The following is a 22,634-nucleotide window of genomic DNA, read 5'->3' on the forward strand; positions in this document are numbered from 1 at the left end:
ATTCACAGGTTTATTGTTTAAAGAAGATGTTTTTTTCTCTGGCTTTCAGCTTTATTCAGCATATAAAAGAAAAAGAACAAAGATTGTCAAACATTTATGTTATGTTATGTTTATTTATTTGATATGGACATCACAAATACATTAAGACTGTTCCAGTGGACAGACCAGATGCTTTGCTTGAGTGTGTTTAGCACAAGTGCTAATTTTCAACACCAGTCCATTTCCATGTAGCGTGTATTCAGTTTCCCCCAGTGTCTCAAATCATCTGTATTTGATCAGTGGACAAGATGTTTAACAGATACTTAGCAGCAGACCTATTTGTTTGGGATGATATCAAGTATTTACCTTGAGTCTGGTGCTTAGTGACACTGGGTGGCTCTACCTTCTGTAGGAGCAAAGTCAAAAGGCCATAAAGGGGTGTTTGCTGGGAAATCTCTTCTCTTCCTGCTTCATAGTTCAAGGGATCGGTCCCTCAGCAGCAGCAGGAACAGGGGCTTCCAGCTAAGACAGAAATATTGTCAGGTAAGAGCTGATACAACACACACTTAACTATGTCTTCCCCTCTGATCGCATTGTTTCCAAGGAGGCAGGTAATGTCAGTGTCTTCACCTTTACTTTTCAGATGTAATTGAACATGAGATTATTACAGGAAGTGTTCTCATGCACTGTATGTTGCTTTAAAAATCAAGCTGAGGCCAGACAATGGAAACCTACTGAATTGAGCAGGTGTATTTATATGTATTTGGTTTTCTTGCATGTCGAGTGTTAATACGAATTACTGTACTGGATTAGATCGGTTACATTCTCATTGTCTTTACAGACTTGATCCATGTTGTCACCATGGTGCACTTGAGCAAGGTATGAAGGAGCATCTCTGTCATATGTATCTTTAATGTTGTCTAAAAGTCATTATGCTCACATTGTCAGCTTCACTACAGCCTCTGTTTTCTAAAACCAGGGTGATTATGTGTGGGTGGAGTCTGGGTCTGGGGTGCCGGGGGTGCCGATCGGGGCGGAGGTCAAGCTGACAGACACTGGGCAGCTTCAGCTGATCGACGATGAAGGAAAGGTACAAAAACCCTTTATCAGTTTGTGTCTGTCAGGTCTTTGAAAGTGACTGTGAGCTTCCCATATAAAGTAGTCACCTCTTTCATAACACACCCGCAGGAGCACAAGCTCAACAAGAAGACGGAGAGCGGCATCCGCCCCATGCACCCCAGCGCTGTGAAGGGTGTGGATGACATGATCATGTTGGGGGACCTAAATGAGGCGGGGCTCCTCAGGAACCTCCTGGTGCGACACAAGGAAGGCATCATCTATGTAGGTTTCTGTTTCTCAGATTACCCTGGATTTATGACGTTTCATAATCTCATGTGGAAATACTTATCTCATCTGTGTCTTCCCTTGGTGCAAATAGCTTTCTATCTCAGACTTTGCCCCGCAGTTTATCACAGTGCTGTTTGTCTCCATAGAGACGAGCGAGCCTCTGTTGAAAGAGAACGTCCCAGTGTTTCTGTGTCACTGCATCAAAGCTCAGCTCTGTGCGCTCAGTTATGAATCAGAGCATTTTGTTGTATAAAAATACTACCGCTGAAATGCCGGCGGCAACATTTACTAAGACTCGTATTCCCTCGTGTTGCACTTGTAACTCATGTTAAACAACCACAGCATTTAAAGCAGTGCTTTATTATCCATCCTGTGAAGTATTATTTTTAGACTGTGGATCTTGTGCATTGCTACCATGACTAAACATGAGGTCACCGGGGTCACTGGTTTGATGTTTTGCTTGCAGCATAATAACTTGTCTATTCTCATGTAAACACACGCACTTTTCAAATGTGCCACTGTGTGATAGTTAACGACCGTCTCTGTTTGAAGACATACACAGGCTCCATTCTGGTTGCAGTCAACCCCTACCAGCTGCTGCCCATCTACACCACCGACTATGTGCACATGTACACAGATCGACGGCTGGGCGAACTGCCGCCACACGTCTTCGCCATCGCAGACAGCTGCTTTTTCAACATGCGGCGCAACCAAAAGAACCAGTGCTGTGTCATCAGGTCTGACTTTTTACTCAGAGATTAGACTGTTGCAAATTATCTGATTTAATTCATTAATACACAGAGGACAGAATCTCTGCCTGCATCACATCATTTATGTTTGATTGACAAGTAGCAGTTGCATCACAGAGGGCAACAAAGCAACCATCATGAAGGAATAGGTTGTCATTTTGATTTGTGGCAGAGACTTGGATGAGAGTAATATCACTCTTATGTGTGTGGGGTAAATATGTTTCCATTGACTGGAGTCGTATTTTCATCACACAGATATGAGAGTTGTAGATCAATCAATGCTGTGCTCTGGTGTATTATGTGCACACAGTGATGTCAGTGATGAGTGTCATCCACATACAAATGGAATAGACACTTAGTAATATACAGATCTGAATTTCTAATATAAACTATGGATTGAATAAAAAATTACAGAATAGCATTAGGGCCAACAACAGAGATTTTTTTTTTAAGATTCTGAGATAAAAACTCAGGATTTCTGAGAAAAAAAATAACTCTTTTTTTTTTTCTCAGAAATTCTGAGGTGTCTTCTTTTCTCAGAAATTCTCAGTTTTTTCTCAGAATCTTAAAAAAAAAAGGCCCTAATGCTCTTCCGTAAAAAATCGAAATAATAGATAATTCCTCATTTCCCCAACAGTGGAGAGTCAGGAGCAGGGAAAACCGAGAGCACCAAGCTGATGTTGCAGTTCCTGGCTGCTGTGAGTGGACAACACTCCTGGATCGAGCAGCAGATTCTTGAAGCAAACCCCATCTTGGAGGGTACGAACACAGCATAAAGTCACGGACCGGTTTTCATGATCAGCTGAATCCTCCCTTGATTCATTAAAACATATATTTTCCTCTCAGCTTTTGGTAACGCCAAAACCATCCACAACGATAACTCCAGTCGTTTTGGGAAATACATCGACATCAGCTTCACCAAGGGCGGAGCCATTAACGGGGCCCGCGTCGAGCAGTACCTGCTGGAGAAGTCCAGAGTTTGTCGTCAGGTGGGGAAATCAGTCAGGTTCATATTTCCAGGTGCAGTAGTATGGTACATGTCATTTGTTGTGGTAAAGAACATGTGTTTCCATGTGCAGGCACCTGGGGAAAGGAACTATCACATCTTCTACTACATGCTGATGGGCATGTCAGCGGAGCAGAAGAAGATGCTTTCCCTTGGAAGTGCTGCTGAGTACAACTATCTGACCATGGTATTAACATCATTTAGACAACTGTGAGATTGGAGTAAAACACTGGATTTTGAGGAGAAATCATTTAAATTTCACTTCACCTTCTGTGATGCTGTCACCAGGGTAACTGCACCAGCTGTGAAGGGCGTGATGATGTGAATGAGTACGCTCACTTTCGCTCAGCTCTGAAGATCCTCACGTTCACAGAGAATGACTCCTGGGAAATCTCCAAACTGCTCGCTGCCATCCTTCACCTGGGCAATGTGGACTTTGAGGGTAAGAGCAGCACTTTGCAGTGACGCTAAATAATCTCACTCATAAAATGATTAAAATAATTGCGTGCTCACTGCTTGGAGATAAGGAATGTTGTTCTTGGATCATTTCAGCCACCATAGTTAATAACCTGGAGGGCTGCGACATCCGCAAATCAGAACATTTCAGCATGGCGAGCAAGCTTCTGGAGGTATTCAGAGCATTTTTGTGTTCTTTCTAAAAGTACATACAAAGAGCAGAGTTGAGCAGGTCTGTGTGTGTGTGTCCTGTTTCTTCAGGTGGATCCTCAAGCGCTGCAGAAGAATCTGACACAGCGCTCCCTGATGACCATGAAGGAGAGCGTGACCAAGGTCCTGACCTCTGTCCAGGCTGTCGACGGCAGGGACGCCTTCGTCAAGGTAACCAAGTCACACGACTCTCAAATTTACCTTGAGAATAATTTACATCTCATCTAACATGTTACAAATCGAAACACTGACTGAGCGGATGTCCTGTGATTGTGCTCTTGTCATTGCACGACAGAAAATAAAATGTGTTTTAGATAGAACAAGTCAGATTCAGATAGACTGAGTGTAAATTATTCTGTTCCACAAATCTGTTTAGCAATTGGCCGTCTCTAACCAGACTGTAGTACAGTGCTGGGTAAATTAAGACTTGTCAAAAGATTAAAAAATGGCTGTAAGAGGAACTTCATTTAAATGCTCAGCAGAAAATGTTTGTCTGCTCTAAGAGTTCAAAAGTTACAAGGACGATTTACCTGAGAAATGCCATTCTGATGTCAGCTACAAATGAAGGCCCGTTTCCCACCCTGACAGGTGTCACTGATTAGCATGTTACCATGGTAACAGTATTAGGAGGTGAACAGTGTAGTTTCTGGCATTTTGTCATTATACCTGTAATGACCTCTGATACTCAGCTTGACGGGCTCTTCAGAGTTGGGATGTGTTGCATGTGTGTGATTAGTAAAATATAACAGTCTGAGCTCAGTGCTGTACTGGCTCACTTGTTAAATACAGAGCTGTCATTAATGTTAATGTTAACACCTGTGAGTGGAAAAGCCTCTGTTTTCATCAGTCTGAGCAACAATGTTAATGTTAGCATAGTGGACTTGAAATATTTGATCAGGTTAAATGCCACTGTTTAGCATGTACTGTATGGTGGCATGCTCTTGCTGCCATGGCGCTATGCTATGTAAGTGAAGTCATTCAAGTATTTTAGGATAAGACTAATTGTTTTCTTTTCACATCTGTGCATTGAATATGAAGCTACAGTTAGCAGCTAGTCAGGTTAGCTAAAGCCTCTTTTCATAAAATCCACTCAAAGCACCTTAAAGACTTTGCAGTGAGCCACTGTGTTGGCTCCATTTTGACCTGTTGGTGGTGCTATATGAAGCTTTTTCAGGGTTCATCTTTTTTGATATATCACAAAAGAAAGAATGCAGTTTATAATTTTGGTTTTCAAGTGACAAAAAATAACACCAAAAGCAGGAATCAACCAGTCCCCGAAAATGTGGCTGAGGCGCCTGCCTCAGAAAAATACTGAGTGTTGTACATTGTACATATTTGGATGTTTAGTGTTGTTTTGTTACTTTGTGGTGATATATATTATGTTATTGTGCTTTTCTCTGTACGTTGTAACCAGGCTATCTATGGAAGACTCTTCATTTGGGTCGTGGACCGAATCAACGGTGCCGTGTACAAGCAGCCTGAGAGTGACAATGTCCGACAGTCGATAGGCTTGCTCGACATCTTTGGCTTTGAGAACTTCAAAAAGAACAGGTTTTTGGATCAGTTCCCATGGTATCAGAGCTTTGTTATTGCCGTTTTTAGACACAAGACACATTTTTACACAGTTTACTCTGTCTTTGTTGGACTGCAGCTTTGAGCAGCTTTGCATCAACTACGCCAACGAGCAGCTGCAGCAGTTTTTCGTCAAGCATGTTTTTAAGCTGGAGCAGGAGGAGTACACCCGTGAAAACATTATTTGGAAGCACATCGACTACATTGACAACCAAGGCACCCTGGACGTCCTGGCCGTCAAACCCATGAACATGCTGGCTCTTATTGACGAGGAGACCAACTTCCCCAAGGTCTCCATCCTCTTATGTATTTATAACATTATGGTTGTAACAAAGCACATCAGTATTTAACGTTCTTCTTCTGGTTCATTTTCAGGGCACAGATACCACCATGCTCCAAAAAATGAATCAGTTCCATGGAAAAGGGAAAATCTATCTTCCCCCCAAGAACAACTATGAGACACAGTTTGGGATTCAGCATTTTGCAGGAGTGGTCTACTACGACTCAAATGGTAACATGGAGGCTTTTAAAAGCAGCAGACCTTCTCTGCACATCCCGTGTGTTGTTCTAATTGTGTCTGTCTTCTGTTTTGAGGTTTCCTCGAGAAAAACCGTGACACCCTCAGCACAGACCTGATCCAGCTGTTGGAAACCTCCACCAACAAACTCCTCAAGCAGGCTTTTCACAAAGAGCTGAACTCCGGTACGAACAAAGCCAGCGCCAACCCAAAGAGGATCATCATCACGCCCAAGAGCAGCGTCCGGGTCAGTGCGGCCTCTGTCCTCACAATCAGACCCAGATAATAATAATAACAGCGGGAAAGTTGTTGTATGTGATCACTTACACTGTGTTTGTCCAACAGCAAGCAGCTGACAGCAAGAAGCATGTCTCAACTCTGAGTGGCCAGTTCCGCCAGTCTCTGGATTCCCTGATGAAAACGCTGACTGCGTGCCAGCCCTACTTCATCCGCTGCATTAAACCCAACGACTTCAAGAAGCCCATGGTGAGGACAGGAGCTGTGTTCACTCAGCCAAAATAAAACTTGATGGAACAACTTGGTCTAAGTGAATCAGATTCCATGCTTGTGTGTCTCAGCTGTTCGACAGAGAGTTGTGCATCCGTCAGCTCCGCTACTCTGGCATGATGGAGACCATCAGGATCCGGAAAGCCGGGTATCCTGTACGCTACACCTTCAGCGACTTCCTAGATCGCTACCGCGTCCTTCTGAAAACATCCATGTGTGATCCCAAAACAGTGAGTCAGGTTTTAACGTCATCATCTTCACCTCACGTTGTTTCTCTTCCTCTTCTGCTGTGTTTCTCTTTTTGATAACTTTTTCTGTCTTGAAAAATAGGATTTCACACATCTCATGCTCAGGATCACTACTGATTCAAAGTTAGTTATAAAACTATTTACAGAAATTACAATCAAACATCTGCTCAGCAGCTGTGAGTATAGCCTTATATACGTATATATATGACAGAATATCAAATTAATTACTGTTGATAATGGAAAGACACTCCCATGAAACAATGATTGTGATACACCTGGGCACACCAGATAGTGGTTAAGTTAAGTTAAGTTACAGATCACTTTGGCGTAGTCCGGGCCACAGCAGCCAGGGTTCAAATCCATCCTGGGCCCTGTGCTGTTTGTCACCTCCAGGCACATTTTTTCTCTCCCCCCAACTTTCAACTTTACTTTCCCAACTTTGAAACTCATATTTTCTTAGTCTACTGACATTTTATAGTCATTAAGTCTTTTACTTAGGTTTCAAAGTAATTTCCATACTGTCTAGCGTTTAATACAATGGGGCCCTCTGCACTGGGTGCTGTGATCAGCCTTGGCCTGCGCCACCGCTGCATCGTGGGCTACCTGGGCCAGTCTGGGATGGGGGATCTGCACCCTGGCCTTATGGTGTTGGTGTGGGCTCCCCTAACTGCCTGTGATCAACTCCCAGTGCAGACGGCTCTATGTGACAGTGTTTTCTTGCCTGGTTCTTCTGTGCACAGCTATAGGTTTGTCAGAAATAGGTTTGTTTGGTGTTTGGTGTTTGTGTGTGTGTGGGTGGATGGGCGGGCAGTTTGCGCCTGAGTGTCTGTCTGTGTGTGTGTGGGTGGGTGGGTTTGGGGGTAGGGGATTTCTTTCATTTAACCATGTAAAGCACTTTGTGCTGCATTTTTTTATTACATGAAAAGCACTTTATAAAAAAAACAACTTGAGTTGAATTGAATTAAAATTTCTAACCTACCTGCATCTGAAACATTTGGATGTGTAAACACCTTCATTGACAAAATGTTCTAACAGGAAAGTGCAGAGAAATGCTGTGAAACCATCTGTAAAACTGTGCTGGCTGGAGAGGGCGACTGGAAGACCGGCAAGACAAAGATATTCCTGAAGGTAATATAAATGTTATAAGAAACTGAATACCTTACTGTTGTACGGGTTAAAGGTTGAAATTATACAATTCATTTACTTAATTCTGTATTTATTACCATTTGTTAAATAACTTTCTTTTAAATTTTTCTTCTTTCTCTCTTTTTTGTTAGTTACCGTAGTTTGTTAGTAACATATACTGATTAATATACTCCATATTGAACATAAAAGGCTTTATTTCATGGTGTTACAAATGTACACAAATACACCTTGTTCAAAAAAGTTGAACCTCCACTATTCTAAAAATGATAATATTTGCTCAAATATATTTACACATACAGAATAATTTCTACTTTGAAGCAACTTTGCTTTGATAGGTGTGTGTGTGTCCAATAAATATGATCAAATAAAACCTGCTGCTGTTTTCTCTCAGGATAACCACGACACAATGCTGGAACTGGAGCGAATTAAAGAACTAAACACGAAAGCGCTTCTGATCCAGAAAGTTCTGAGAGGCTACAAATACAGGTACAAAGAAACAAATCTGTAAAATGGGATGTTTGTGAGTTTGTTGGTGCAACATGTCCGTACGTTTAATGTCATTCACAGGAGAGAGTTCCTGAGGAAAAAGGCCAGCGCTCTCGTCATTCAGAAACACTGGAGAGGACACAAAGGCAGAAAACTGTTCAGAATGGTGAGTTGCTGTTTAATATGCCAGTACAACCACATTTCCAAAACAAGCACTGTGTACACATGCCATTTTTAAGAAATTATTGCCCATTCTGAATATGATGCCAACAAATCTAAGTGAAACTCCAGGCTTGCAGCAAACCTTCAGTCATGTTCTTGGTGCAGGTCCAGCTGGGCTTTGCCAGGCTGCAGGCGCAGGCTCGCTCTCGCCAACTCCACTTCTGGTACAAGAAGAAGAGAGAGGCGGCCCTGGTGCTGCAGACCCGAGCCAGGGGATACCTGGCCAGGAAGGAGTGGCAGCGTAAGAGAAACGCTGTGATCCTCCTGCAGGCTCACACCAGAGGGATGTTGGCAAGGAAAGCTATCAAAAAAATGAAACGAGATGTGAGTTCAGGTTTTATTCATTAACTCAATAGCTCTCAACCTCATTTATCTGTCTGGTTGTTCTCCTACATTACCAACACCACTTCTTTCAGATGTACCTGTCGGCCAAAGAGAAAGAGGAGGAGCGACGGATGATCTTAGAGAGACAGAGACATTTGGAGGAGGTGCTGAGGCAGAAGAGAGAGAGAGAGAAGGAGGACGAGGAGCGGATAGAGTCCATGTCAGAACAGGTGGACGACATCTTCGGCTTCCTGCCTGCTATTGTTGGAGGACAGGAGGGCCAGGCACCTGTGGGATTTGAGGTTTGAGCATTGAAGATTTTACTTTTTTTTTTTTTTAACTTAGTTTTTGTTTAAGTTTCATTCAAAATCATGTACAGAATCATAATCATCATATCTGCTGTTTCATACACAAGGTAACAGTTATGGTACAACAAAAGAGACGGAGACTACAGTGACAAAGAAAAATATAAAATAAAATAGAATAAAGCAAGATGGAATAAAAGAAATAGAATTATATCAGTATACCCATAGCAGGGCTCCACCTTTTAGTGAATATATGTCTTTGGAGCCTCAGGGAATATGTAATTTGTTCCATTTGATATATTCCTTTATTTTTTCAGTCCGAGGGTCAGGCTTCAGCCACCTTACTGTAATGCATTTAATTGCTGTTGCTAGTAGTATATTTTTTGGCTCTTCCTTCCATACCTCTTGGTAATAGATCTAGTAGGGCCACCATTGGGGCCACTGTAATATTTCTATTTCCACCAAATATTATTAAGTGTTTCAAACACTTTCTTCCAGAATGCTTCCAGTTTTGGGCATAGCCAGAGTACGTGGGTCTGATTACCAATGTGTGGGCCACAGTTTCTCCAGCAGTTATTTGAGTGTGTAGTGCTAAATTTAGCTGTAATTTCAGGTGTCCGAAAGAATCTCATCACTACCTTCCATTTAAATTCTCTCCATACATTTGAATTAGTTACCAGATGTACTTCAGTACAAATTTCCTCCCACATATCATGTGATATGTTGGAATTAATTTCAATTTGAAGATTTTACATTTTTTGAGACATTTTGGGTTCTTGTCAGCTGTTTGGTCACCGTGTGTCTGTGTCCGTGTCTGTTTGCAGAACTTTGAAGGGAAAAAGATGATAATCGAGGAGATAGACATCGATGAATTCCCCATGGAGGAAGATCTTCCCGAAGAAGACTACGATGACCTGGATGAATACTCCTTCTCCAAGTTTGCCTCCATGTACTTCCAGGGTACAGCCACTCACACCCACATTCGCCAAAGGCTCCGGCAGCCTTTACTCTACCACGAGGACCAGGGAGACATTGAGGTGAAGCTCATGCACCATTTTAGTTCAGTTGTTTTCGTCTTTTGTCATTAAATTACAACAGCATTTCTGTTGTGTTGTGTTTTCACCAGGCTTCACTCACAGTGTGGTGGATCATTCTGAGGTTCATGGGCGACCTTCCTGAGCCAAAGAGGCAGGTCCAGGTCAGGGGAACCTCCATGCAGAGTCGCCTTCTACCGCAGGAACTGGTCTCCAGAAAGGACAGACGTCTCAGCCACATGGTGGGCCTAGACCAGGTAAATATCTTTATATAGTCAAAGACTCGATACAGTATGAATATTTCCCCATTTGTAAAATAATATTAATAGTCTAATTCATTTCTGTTTCTTGTAGCGGGTGCTCAGGTCTAAAAAAGAAACAAACGCTTCCACAGTCCCAGAGGAGTCGACACCGAACAGAAAGAGCTCCATTTTCACAGATCTTCTGACGAGGAACAGGAAGGCTTCTGCGGTGCCCGGTGAGACGGCTCAAAACCCAAAGGCGTACACCGCGCCAGAGGGAAACCCGCGCACCAGGAAGGGATCCACTTTCACTGACCTGCTGACCAGGAACAGAAAAGGATCCACTGTCCCAGAATCTGTACCCTCAAAACCCACTGCAAGGAAACCCTCCATCATCATGGAGGAGGTGAGTTGGAGGCCAACAAAAAAAAATCAACTTTGAGTTGCTGAGTTGTTGTTTTAACTTATTTGCTTCAATGTCATTTCTCTTTACAGTCGGATGATCTGACTGAGGTGTCCAAGCCTCCCGCCCTGCCACCTGTGGCAGAGGACAGTGAGGTGTCGGGTGGAGAGGGGCCCACTCTGGACCGACCACTGACCTCTCTGGAAAAACTCCACTATATCGCCTCATACGCTATCGTCAGACAGGACCTGAGGTTAAAGCTACATATTAAAACAATATATGTATTTTTTTCTTATAAATAATAATTATTCTAATAATTAATTTATTTTAGATACAGTAGCGCTTTTCAGTGACCCAAAGACGCTTTACATACAGAAATTTCTCAAATGAGACAATGTTTGTGTCTGTGTCCAGGGATGAGATTTACTGTCAGATCTGCAAACAGCTGCAGGATAACACCAATCGCAACAGCACCTTTCGCGGCTGGATCCTGTTGTCCCTCTGTCTGGGCGTCTTCCCTCCAAGTGATCGCTTCATCAAGGTCAGTGCCTCAGCTGTGTTCGGTACTTTACCCTCAGGACCAGTGTGGCGCATGCTCTGACATTTTGTTTGTTCTCTTTTACCTCTTGTTTAATAATTCTAATTATAGAATTATTAATAGATAAGTAAGAAAGGGGTAGGGTCCTATAAGTTTTACTTCTACCTACTCCTTTTGGGACACTGCTTTATTGTTTGTATTTTTTTTTTGTATGTTCGAAATAAATAAATTCATTCATTCATTCATTCATTCATTCATTCATTCATCTTTGTCTCGACAGTATCTGCAAAGTTTCATCCGGTCGGCTCCATCAGGCTACGCTCCCTACTGCGGCGAGAGGCTGCGGCGCACAGTGATGAACGGCATGAGAGGAGAACCACCAGCCTGGCTGGAGCTGCAGGTACTGAAAGTGACGCACAGTGTTCTTGCAAAAGGTTAAAGGGTCATCTCACTGAAATAAAAGAAAAGATTATTGTCTCACTTGGTATCTAAGCAGAGAAATGGCCTGGGTTCATTTTGTCAGTTTGTGACGTCTGATGCCAGTGTTGCACAGCATTTTATTAGGATAAGCTACAGACTTCAGAGTAAGCAGTTTCATTGACACATATCTCAAAAACAAGATCATTGAAACCAAACTTCTAGAGGAAAGTCAGAAAATGTGTTTTCTTTATTTGATTTGGGTGAATTGACCCTTTTCTCTTTTAAGAAGGTCTAATTTTCATTCAGTGAACATGGTCACCTCTCTGTACAATGACAGGCAACCAAGACAAAAAAGCCCATGATCGTGTCTGTGACACTGATGGATGGACGTTCCATAAACCTGCCCGTCGACTCAGCGTCTACCTCCAAAGAGATCTGCCAGCTCATGTCCAACAAAATCAAACTCAAAGACACCTTTGGCTTTTCTCTCTACGTGGCTCTGTATGAGAAGGTACGCTGTTACCACATATTTACATTTAGTGTATATAAAGAAAGAAATATTATAGTTGTTAGGCTGTGGATGTCATGTACAAGGTTTATCTAGACGATCACTTATAGCAACTGTTGACCTGTCCTGAAGGTGTGGGCTCTGGGCAGCGGCCGGGAGCACGTGATGGATGCGATCTCCCAGTGTGAGCAGGAGGTGAAGAGGAGGGGAGGGCAGGAGCAGCACGCTCCCTGGCGTCTCTTCTTCCGTAAGGAGATCTTCACCCCCTGGCACGACTGTAAAGAGGACAAGATCAGCACAGACCTCATCTACAAGCAGATCATCCACGGCCTGAAGCTCGGAGAGTACCAGAGTGAGAAGGTGCTGGGTGAACATCGATCTTATCTCAGACAAGATTGCTGCAAACTTCCAGCTGTACACTGAGATAAACCTATTTTTCACGTTTCACGTTTCATCACACAGGAGAATGATCTCATCGAGCTCGCAGCGAAACATTTGTACATCCAGCACGGCTCAGACAACAGTCCCGAAACTGTGAAGCGAGTTGTTCAGGAGTGCATCAAAACCTCTCTGCTGGAGGCCAAGTCAGAGGCCAAGTGGGTGCAAATGATCAGCACCGCTCACGCTGAGGTGAGTCCCCTCCAATATCAGAAGGTTCAGCACAGAGAGAATTAACAGATCAGGATGTACACACAATAAAAAAAACAATAAGGCCTGAGTAGATTCTGTCTGTTTTTGTTTTTGTTGAACCCTCTCAGGCTCCATATCTGAGTTCAAGGCAAAAGACGGATTCAGTGAAAGCGGAGACGGTCGACTACGCCCGCAATAAGTGGCCCATGTTCTTCTCCAGGTTCTTTGAAGTGGCCAAGCTGTCAGGTAAACATCTGTTAGTGTAACGTGTGTAAACAATTGACAGCGTGACAGATCGCTGTAAGTGCATAGAGAATGGTTGTACTGACGACATGGGTGAAAGGAAAAGACAACAGAACAGATGAGGCTGTGATTCTCCTACAGAAATAACTGAGCTGATTTAATGTTGACTTCTGAAAATCTGAGCATGGAGAGCCAATGACAGACAATCTAATGTTCCTCAGTAATATAGAGATAAACAATTTAATGATCAGCAGTGAACCAGGCATTTTTGGGAAATTAGCTGTTGTTGCTTTTTGTATCTATGTCAGGCTGGAATATAACAGGCTATTTATAGAGGCACCAGACTATTGGGGTTAAGACTCCAGCAAAACAGCTGATTAGCAGAGAAGAAGTGGGTCAGAAACATCATCCTTCACTCCCAGTTCGCTTATGAACAATCAATTTGCAAAACACATACATGGAAACATCCGAGGTGTCCAAGAGTTGGACAGTGTGTCTTTTTCTTAACAGCTCAGATTTAATGTCTTGCATTTTACATGTCACATTCTTGTACTTTATTTTGAAATAATTGGTGGATTGACAAAAAAACGATGTGGACTTTTGATAATTGTTTGTTTAAATGAGGTTTTTCTCTTTGTAAACTGTGCATCTCTATCAAGAGGGTAACTGATGGATCTATAATGAAGGAAAAACTTTGTAAAGTGGCAGCTGCTTACCTGTGGGCTGGTGATAGAGTCTCTGTGCATATTAAACCTGGACAGGAATATACCTTTATTTCCTATCACATGTCCCATGACTCATGATTCATTTGGCTTGTTTTTACTTTGGATGTAACCAGGTCCTTCACTGCCGAAGAACAAGTTCATTGTGGCCATAAACTGGAGTGGTATCACCTTCCTGGATGAAAGAGAGAAGAGGCTGCTGGAGCTCTCCTTCCCTGAAGTGACAGCAGTCAATACTTTGAGGTAGAGACACTTATTGTTTCTCCAGGTGCAGAGTCAGAGAAATGAATGTTTTATACAGGCACATGCAAAAGCAAATTACACATATGGTTCATTTCAATGCATGAAACAGACATTTGAAATGAACCCTTCCTCTGACACTTGTCTGAGCCTGCAGCTTTTCAGGAAGTTCCCCCCACTCTCCATTACACATCAGTTCAACTTTTAAGATTCAGAGATATTTTTAGGCTCACACAGCACTGAGATGATGAAGACATTTGAGTCAGGGGGACAGTGTGTGCCATTACAAAAGCTTCTGCTTGTGTCTCTTGATGTAATTCATGGTGGATTTTTAGATCTGCTTTGGATCAATGTCTCGTTGTAGTGCCTGCTTCCCTTCACCTTCAGGACATTTGCATCCAGACTGTGGTAGTTTTTAGCCGAGGCCTTTCTTCCCTCAGTCTGTACAGTGTTTCCTGTGTCCCTGGCTGCCACACACAGCAGAATATTTCCACTTCCATGCCAAACACTTGGCAAGTTCTTCACTTCCTGCAGCTTCTTTGCAGGCACATTGGGGTTGCTTGGCCTCTCTGTCCAGCTGACAGTAGCAGGAGTTTAGTGGAAACTTTTCTTGGTCTTTTAAATCTCGACTTGACTTCAGTTTATCTCTAATGTAGATGTTGTATTTTTCTTCTTTTCACTTTTAAAACTCAACAGAATATATAACTTGCCCAGGGCTGCTGCAGCTTTTTGAAACAACAGTGCATATTATCAGTTACCACAGTGTAGTGTTATTATGCTTGACATGTGCATCTGTGTTTCTGGCCACCCAGGGAGGGTAAAGCATCTGGCCAGGCAGTGTGTCTGCTGACACTGAAAGGAGACTTCACTCTGAGTGGTTCGGGAGCTGAGGACATGTCCGAGCTGGTCACCATGTTCCTCAGTGGACTGACAGAGCGATCTCAGTATGCTGTGGCCCTGAGGGAGGTCGAAAGACAAGGTCTGAGAACCTGGGGACACATTGATTTGTCTTTATTGCGGTATTCCATGTCACTGATAAACTCTGCTAATCGCAAAGTGGCTAATTTCTTCTATTCCTCTGCAGACGACCCCGCGCTCCTCAGCTTCAAGAAAGGAGAGCTCATTCTACTCATCAAGGACGGCGAGTTTTCTCAGCAACACGGTTGGATAAAGGGCCAGATTGAGAGCACGAAAAAAACAGGAGCCGTCCCCACCGACGCCATCTTGATCCTACCTACCCTCAGCAAACCCACCTACGAGGTCATGGTACGGAGACGGCAGTGACATGTACGAGTGACCAGTACGAGTGATTGTGTGGTGCTGTGAAGTATTAAGTGTGGTGCATGATGTCTTTATTTCAGAGCATCCTCAGCTTGCCTCCTAACCAGAGGAAGACCATCATACAGTCAAACCAGAAAGAAACAGGAACAGTGGGGAGAATGCCCCTTGCTACGTTGAAGGAGTTCTCCGTGGAGTACTTCAGGTATCTGGAAAAACCCCTCTGTTACCGCATGTGTGCAAGAAAGTGCTGACTGAACAGCACTGACTGCAGGGATCTGCATGTTGTTTCCTTCGTCCTGCAGGCAGCCCACTAAGGACGTTAACCGCCAGGTGATGTCCAGGAACGCTGCTCCTGAGAGGCTGTGGGCTCACTCCAGAGAGCCAATCAGACAGGCCCTCCTCAAGAAACTGATGGGCAACTCAGAGCTGAGCCATAAAGCAAGTCTGGCTTTCACTGATATCCTCTATACTTTATCATGTATACAGTATATACTGCACTATTTCATACCAGTTTTACTAGCACAGCTAAAAGCAACAATTTACTATTAACCTGTTTAAATTATTTAGATTTCTACAAGCAAATTTCAACAAACATGGTGAAATGTATCAGAAAAAGAAAATGCATTTCTTCCTCTTTTAAAGGTCCCATACAGGTGTACAGATGTACATGTGCTCTTTGATTATAAATAATGCTTCAATGCGCTGCATCTGCAGACATAAATGTGCTACAAATAACACCATACTACAAATAATATAGAGTAGCCTAGTAGTATCAGTCCACAGAGAAATACACAGAGCCTGTATTCAGCCCTGTATTGACCCTCAAAACCAGCCATCAAGACTTCTGTATCTTTGTGATGTCACAACAAAGCAGCCATCAGGCCACGCCCACCGCTACCCAACATCACACATTACAGGATTTGGGTTCTCTGTGTGTTCATCTGAAATCTGCTCTATTTTTCATTGGATCACTCAGAAAACACACAGTCAACGGTCAGCCAAACAGGATGCTAAGCTAGCACGGGCAGCTAACAGCCCAGCACACCAAACTAACCAAGTTCTGTCAGAGCTTTTCTTTTTTTTTTTTTTTACTTTATGAGACCATCATGTTTGTTCCTCCTTGACTGCTGTGAACCGATCCTGAAATATATGGGAGATTACCCCACCAAGCAGATGCAGAGTCCTCTGGAGCTCACTGACCAGATCTTTGGCCCTGCCACTCAGTATGAGGCACTCAGGGATGAGATCTACTGCCAGATTATGAAGCAGATGACAAGCAACAACAACCGGTATGTGTCACTGTCACAGGTTCTCAGGTTCATCGCTAGGGCAGGTAGCCTATATGTTTATATATACTGTACATTCAAAATCCTAAATAAGCTTTAGTAACATTTGTATTCAACCAGTATGTTAATGAGGCAGTGGTTCAGGGGTATACTGTAGTGTAGTTCCATTGTGTTTATTTAATTGTATTTAAGCAACCATAACTGTTATTCCCTTGTGTGTTTTTCTTTATTTAGACAGAAGGAAGTGCAAACAGTACAAAAAAGACAAGACATATTTTTTTCCAGAAGTGGAAGTGAAATTAAACCACCCTCTCATATTTTGATGCAAGAGAGTGGCTTTAAATACAAACCCAGCTTCCATTTCTTCATAACGTTTACAGTGTCTTACACACACTCTTTACACGTTGCCTTGTGTGTCACCCAGGTTCAGCCTAGAGCAGGGCTGGCAGCTGCTGTGGCTCTGCTGTGGTCTGTTTCCTCCCAGCCAGTCTCTTCTGAGACACACTCAGCGTTTTCTGGAGTCGCGGCGCAGAGAGCCCCTGGCCTCGGACTGCCTGCAGCGGCTGCAGAGCTCTCTGAGGTTAGATCAACACGCTGGCTGTACCGCACGCCACCGCTGACACCGGGAAATGGAGCGTTCATGTTTAACAAGAATGTGTGCATGAGATGAAAAGTGTGTGATGAAATGTTCTGCTCCTCCCTTATTTCATAATAACAATAAGTGGGTGTGTACAAAGAGCAGCAGGATCATTCGTAGAGCAGCTGTAGAAAAGCACAGTTTCAACACTACGAGCAGCCATCACGACGTGACGCGACACCACGACTGGTGTGGTGAGAGAAGGAAATGTTAAGCTGCGGTGCCCTATGTCTTAATACGCTACATTAAAGCAAAGCTATTCTAACTGATGTACAGTACATGGACTTTTTTTCTATATTCAATGTCAAGTTGAGCAGTTTATGGCACCAGTTGCTCGGGGAAATTCTTGCACTGTGAACAGAGCTCAATACAAATGTGTCACATCACCTTCACAGTGAGTTGACCACAACGTCTGCATTTGCATGGCCTCCTCTATAAATACATATGATTTACATTCAGCGCAGACACTATAACAGCTTATTTTTGATATGCACAGCTGGTGTGTGTGGCGTTTGATTCTGTGTGCTCGTGCTCTGCACTCAACAAGTCACAACGTGTCAAAATAATGAAGTAAAACAAACTCAACAGTGTCTGTCATTGTGTAGGATGGAGCCCAGGAAGCTGCCCCCACACCAGGTGGAGGTAGACGCCATCCAACAGAACAGCATCCAGATCTTCCATAAAATCCACTTCCCCAATGACACAGCAGAAGTACAGACCTGCACAGAAAAAAATACAAGTATAATATTTTTTTTAAAACTTGCACGTGGCACATTCACTCGTTCCTTTTGTCTTGTCACAGATATTTGAGGTTTCCACCAGCACCAGGATCAAGGATCTCACTCAGAGCATCACCAAAAAGCTGAACCTGGCCTCAGCAGACGGCTTCAGTATTTTTGTGAACATACAGGACAAGGTTCATCTCACATTTTTCAAACGTACACATCATGTTTGTTCATCTTTCCCACTCACTGGTCCTACAGAAACGTACTGTGTTTCTTTCAGGTCCTCAGTTTGAATGACACAGACTACTTCTTTGACAGTCTGAGGCAAATCACTGACTGGTCCAAAAAAGCCAAGAGACTCAAAGACGGTAAGAAAACATCATCTGATTGGAGATACAATTGGACATTAATGTTCTTTGATTCTCTGTATTTATATATATGTGTGTGTGTGTGTGGTGCAGGTGGGCCAGTCGACGTATCCTACCTTGTGTTCTTCATGAGGAAGTTGTGGTTCAGTGTGATCCCTGGCAGAGACACAGAGGCCGATCTTATCTTCCATTTCCCTCAGGTACATTCATTTGAATGTTGTAGTTCAGTCACCATCACATTTTCCAGGCTGACCAGTTTTTCCACATGATATGAAAGACAAATCTTTCCATGAACATAAAACTCCCTGACAGATCGAGGGGATAGTATCAGCTGCACCCAACATGACCTGTGGGAGTGTTTGTTAGAGACTAAGATCAATAAACATTTTTTTTCTCTTGATGAATAACTTGATGAATGCACAAGTAGGAAACAAGTAGAAAAAGGTCAAATCTTACCACAACGGTAACACTTTACTTGACGCCTATCTCTATAATGCATTATAACCATACTTATAAGGAGTTATAATGCAGTTATAGCACTGTATAATAGTTATAAACACTCATAAATGATCATATGCTTATAACAATAATCACAACCCCGACAGGTTGTATGGAAGGTCGGTTTATAATATGTTATAATTGTTAGTAACTCGCTGACAATGCCCGCATCGATAATGCATTATAAATAATTGGCTTATAAATGTGTATAACTATCATTATAAACACTCGTAAATTATCATAAGACTTTATAACAATAAGCATAACACATTATAGAGCATTATAACTCTATTATAATACGACTTATCATCGATTTAAAATTGCATTTAGCGAATCTGCAAGACCGGGTCACTTATGAGTGTTTTGCCGAGCCTCCTCACGTTCGTGCATTTGAAGCCTTTGATAATCAATCAGTGGATCGATAGATTACCATACATCATGATAAAATGCTTTATAGTGTGTTATGATTAGTGTTATAAAGCATTATGATCATTTATGATTGTTTATAACTATAGTTGTACAGTGCTATAACTGCATTATAACTCCTTATAAGTATGGTTATAATGTGTTATAGAGATAGGCGTCAAGTAAAGTGTTACCCAAACGACAACTCACCAGTGTCTACCACAGATCTGAACTATCTCTATGGGTCTAGCAGCTTCACTGATCTCACCTTCTCTCTTGTTCTTTGCATTGTGACTCACAGTTGACTGCAATTATAATTTCACATCATATGAACTTACACTTGTGATTAGGGCTGGGGCAACAATGGGTAGGACTCTGGGGCACATGATAAGGAACTGATGGGACCCATTAAATTGGGCTGATTTAATCCTCCACCACCAGGACTCTCACATTTCTGGTCATCAGAACTGCAATTTTTCAGACTCTCTGCACTCTGAGGGCTATTCTGGGGGGAGCACAACAATTTTCATACCACTTTACATTAGTTGCACTGCCTGATTTTTCTCCTTCCTTGTTTAATATTTCACAACCTCCATGGTGTAGCACTGTCCCTCTCTGGCTCACAAAGGAAAGTTCACTCAATAAAGTTTGAGTCTGGTATCCAGGGAGGGCTGGCGATGGTCACATTGTCACAAACACTCACAGTGATAATAAGATTACTTGGCTGACTAATAATCTAATAGTGCATCAATCTTTGAAAAAGTTTTACCCCTTTTTCCTTTAAATATAATGAAGCTATTGTCTAAATTAATTCATAATAATTCATAATAAGCACAATAATCATATGACAGGTTGTTTTTTCCTTGTCTTTGCAATATCCACCACATCTTCTAATGTAGTACCTCTAAGTGTCTCAGTCTTTCCCTCCTTCTCTGTTTGTCCTGGAGTGGAGATTAATTACATACAACACATAACCTTACAAACATACAGATACAAGGCCATAATGAGTTATACTTGGTGCTGAGGTCTGTATGTGACGGCTAAATAAATAGTTCTATCTTCCAGGAGCTGCCTAAGTACCTGAGAGGCTACCATGTCTGCACCAAAGAAGAGATGGTCCACATCGCAGCGTTGCTCTTCAGGATAAAGGTCAACAATGACAAGAGCCAGCTGGTCACGATTCCCAAGATAGTGAAGGAGCTTGTGCCTGGTGACCAACTGAAGGCCATGTCTGAGAATGAGTGGAAGAAGGTATGATGCTGCTTCCTTCTCATCCATTTCATCTCTTTAATCCCTGAGCTACAGTCAACCCTGAAGGAAGAGGCTGGCGTTATTCTAAATTCCTGTAGTCAACCGATCCTGTAAAAAGCTCAGTGGAGTAGTTTACGACTTCCTAATCTCGCCTGCGGCTCCATTTGCTCTGGCTGATGACATACATTTGTAGCAAAGACCAAAGGCCCCACTGTGTTTCAACCAGAGCGATGGTTGGATGGTCGAACTCCATCCCCCACGTCTCTGAAATGTCAGACCTGGGGGCTTTTTTCAGTTAACTATCTCCGTCACAGTCCTATGGACAAAGAAGTGCAGCCCCATGAATCAAAAGAGACTTTCTGAGTGTGTTTGGCTGCACAGACAGTAGTTGTTAGTATGATGGAGTCTTTGTTGATTTTGATGTTTTCACAGACTTTGTTTAAATTTTGAATATCAGTGGGTTTGTCCTCCTCATATGCACACCATCAGCATTATGTCACCCCTGTGATCTCTGCCTCCGCTCTGAGAGCTCTGCCCGAAGGCTGTGTGGGTGTTAGAAAATCATTAACCTCATGAAAAGCAATGCAAACACTTTTCCAAAAAAGGAGCGTTGTATCATTCTGTGATGTTTTCCTCCTTTTGATTTCAGAATATTACTGCTCATTATAACAAACAAGCTGCTTTGACTGTTGACGATGCCAAGGTGGCCTTTCTGAAGGCGATCTGTCGCTGGCCGACCTTCGGCTGTGCCTTCTTCGAAGTGAAGGTAAGAGCTGCAGTGAAAGCAGCACATGGGGCCGTATCTAGTTATCTTCAGTCCATTTGGTTGATCGGCTGGTTTAGTGGTTTATTTATCTGATGCTTTAGTGCTTTCACCACCTCTGTCACCATGTTACGTGGCCCGCTGCACATCATAAAAAGCAGAGTCATAATTACAGCGAGGAAAGTTTTTCTCATTTGCCTTCCTTTTCAGCAAACATCAGAGCCAAATTTCCCAGACATTGTGCGAATTGCCATCAATAGGCAAGGAGTCACAATCATCCACCCAAAAACCAAGGTAAAAAACAAACAAATAAACCCAAAATAGTCAATAGCAGCCAACATCCTGCTCTTATTTTCCACTATTAACATTTCTTTTTGCTCATAAAGGAGGTTTTGGCTACTCATCCATTCAACCGCATAGCTAACTGGTGCAGTGGAAGCACCTACTTCCACATGACTATTGGCAGCTTGGTCAAGGGAAGCAAGTTCCTGTGTGAGACTTCGCTGGTAAGATCTGTCATCGGATATGAAGTGAACTCTTTCTAAGTCAAAGTGTGTCCTTTTCATTTCATTTTCTTTGTGTCTCTGTCTCCTTCTAAAAGGGTTACAAGATGGATGATCTTATAACCTCCTATGTCAACATGTACCTCAAGGAGAGGAGAGCAGGGCAACCCAGGAACCAGCGCTTCAATATGTGAACCACGAGCGTGACACCACACTGTAGCTGCAGATGTTAAACCATCACACTCAACTTGTAGTTCACACAGTAAGAGGCAGAGCACAAGTAGGCCTTTGTTTTTTGAAGCGCAATCAGCTTCATTTGTGCTCTGTGAGGAAAAAAAGACATTGATTGATTATAAGAAAGCAAAGTGGTTGTAGATCCCTCTCATTTTATTTAAACATAATGTTTCTATGGCAGGAATGCAAGTATCATAATCTGGAGGGAGGAGGTGTTTGTTAAGAAAATACTATGTACACATTTTCTCATGAACTTTTATGCAGTGGATATTAATTTGTGTTTCAATCAGATCCAAAGATCAAATATTTTCTGATGTGTGTAATGAAATGGGGTTCACAAACACATCTACTATCTCCTGACAAGAAACAAGTATCATCCAAGTTGAATAAATGTAAAACTAATAGTATCCTACATGTATTTTTCCAAATTAAAGTCCAGTAATCTAATAAAAAAATGTTTTCGAAATTATGTCGCATTTAGGTACAAGCTCCAGTGTCTTTTCTTTTCTTTTTTTTCTTTATTTGCAAGTTCACAAGTTAATAAGTTTTAAATATTTACATGCACATACGGCATTGTTGAACATCTTTCACATTTGGTGTTTTCTTTTATTATTTGATAAAAAGAATCA

General features: G+C 42.4%; 1 protein-coding gene across 1 annotated transcript; it reads left to right on the top strand.

The window, feature by feature from the left end:
* The first annotated feature begins 823 nt into the window (after nt 1-823).
* On the top strand, nt 824-22,472 carry myo7ba (myosin VIIBa). The gene is made up of 47 exons (XM_085773637.1): nt 824-858; nt 959-1,069; nt 1,168-1,320; nt 1,879-2,063; nt 2,713-2,834; nt 2,922-3,064; nt 3,155-3,268; nt 3,370-3,523; nt 3,634-3,710; nt 3,799-3,918; nt 5,162-5,298; nt 5,399-5,609; nt 5,695-5,830; nt 5,914-6,083; nt 6,182-6,322; nt 6,415-6,573; nt 7,627-7,719; nt 8,129-8,223; nt 8,305-8,389; nt 8,551-8,769; nt 8,862-9,071; nt 9,899-10,111; nt 10,201-10,365; nt 10,463-10,756; nt 10,846-11,006; nt 11,168-11,294; nt 11,572-11,691; nt 12,049-12,222; nt 12,352-12,579; nt 12,682-12,849; nt 12,978-13,095; nt 13,931-14,057; nt 14,867-15,033; nt 15,139-15,320; nt 15,416-15,537; nt 15,638-15,792; nt 16,471-16,624; nt 17,046-17,201; nt 17,864-17,969; nt 18,061-18,174; nt 18,264-18,351; nt 18,445-18,551; nt 20,320-20,505; nt 21,155-21,271; nt 21,479-21,562; nt 21,655-21,774; nt 21,870-22,472. The coding sequence occupies exons 1-47, from the start codon at nt 841-843 to the stop codon at nt 21,963-21,965; spliced, it is 6,702 nt and encodes a 2,233-aa protein (XP_085629763.1). The 5' UTR covers nt 824-840; the 3' UTR covers nt 21,966-22,472.
* Nucleotides 22,473-22,634: the final 162 nt, after the last annotated feature.

This window comes from Trachurus japonicus, chromosome 4 (genome assembly GCF_045865225.1).
Source record: "Trachurus japonicus isolate A0001 chromosome 4, Traja_1.0".
Lineage (NCBI taxonomy): Eukaryota > Metazoa > Chordata > Actinopteri > Carangiformes > Carangidae > Trachurus > Trachurus japonicus.

What these genes read in the sequence shown, in the direction of transcription:
- myo7ba (XM_085773637.1), top strand. An exon ending in ACAAGGAAGGCATCATCTAT is followed by an intron (nt 1,321 to 1,878) that starts GTAGGTTTCTGT and finishes CTCTGTTTGAAG; the next exon opens with ACATACACAGGCTCCATTCT. An exon ending in GGTCTACTACGACTCAAATG is followed by an intron (nt 5,831 to 5,913) that starts GTAACATGGAGG and finishes TTCTGTTTTGAG; the next exon opens with GTTTCCTCGAGAAAAACCGT.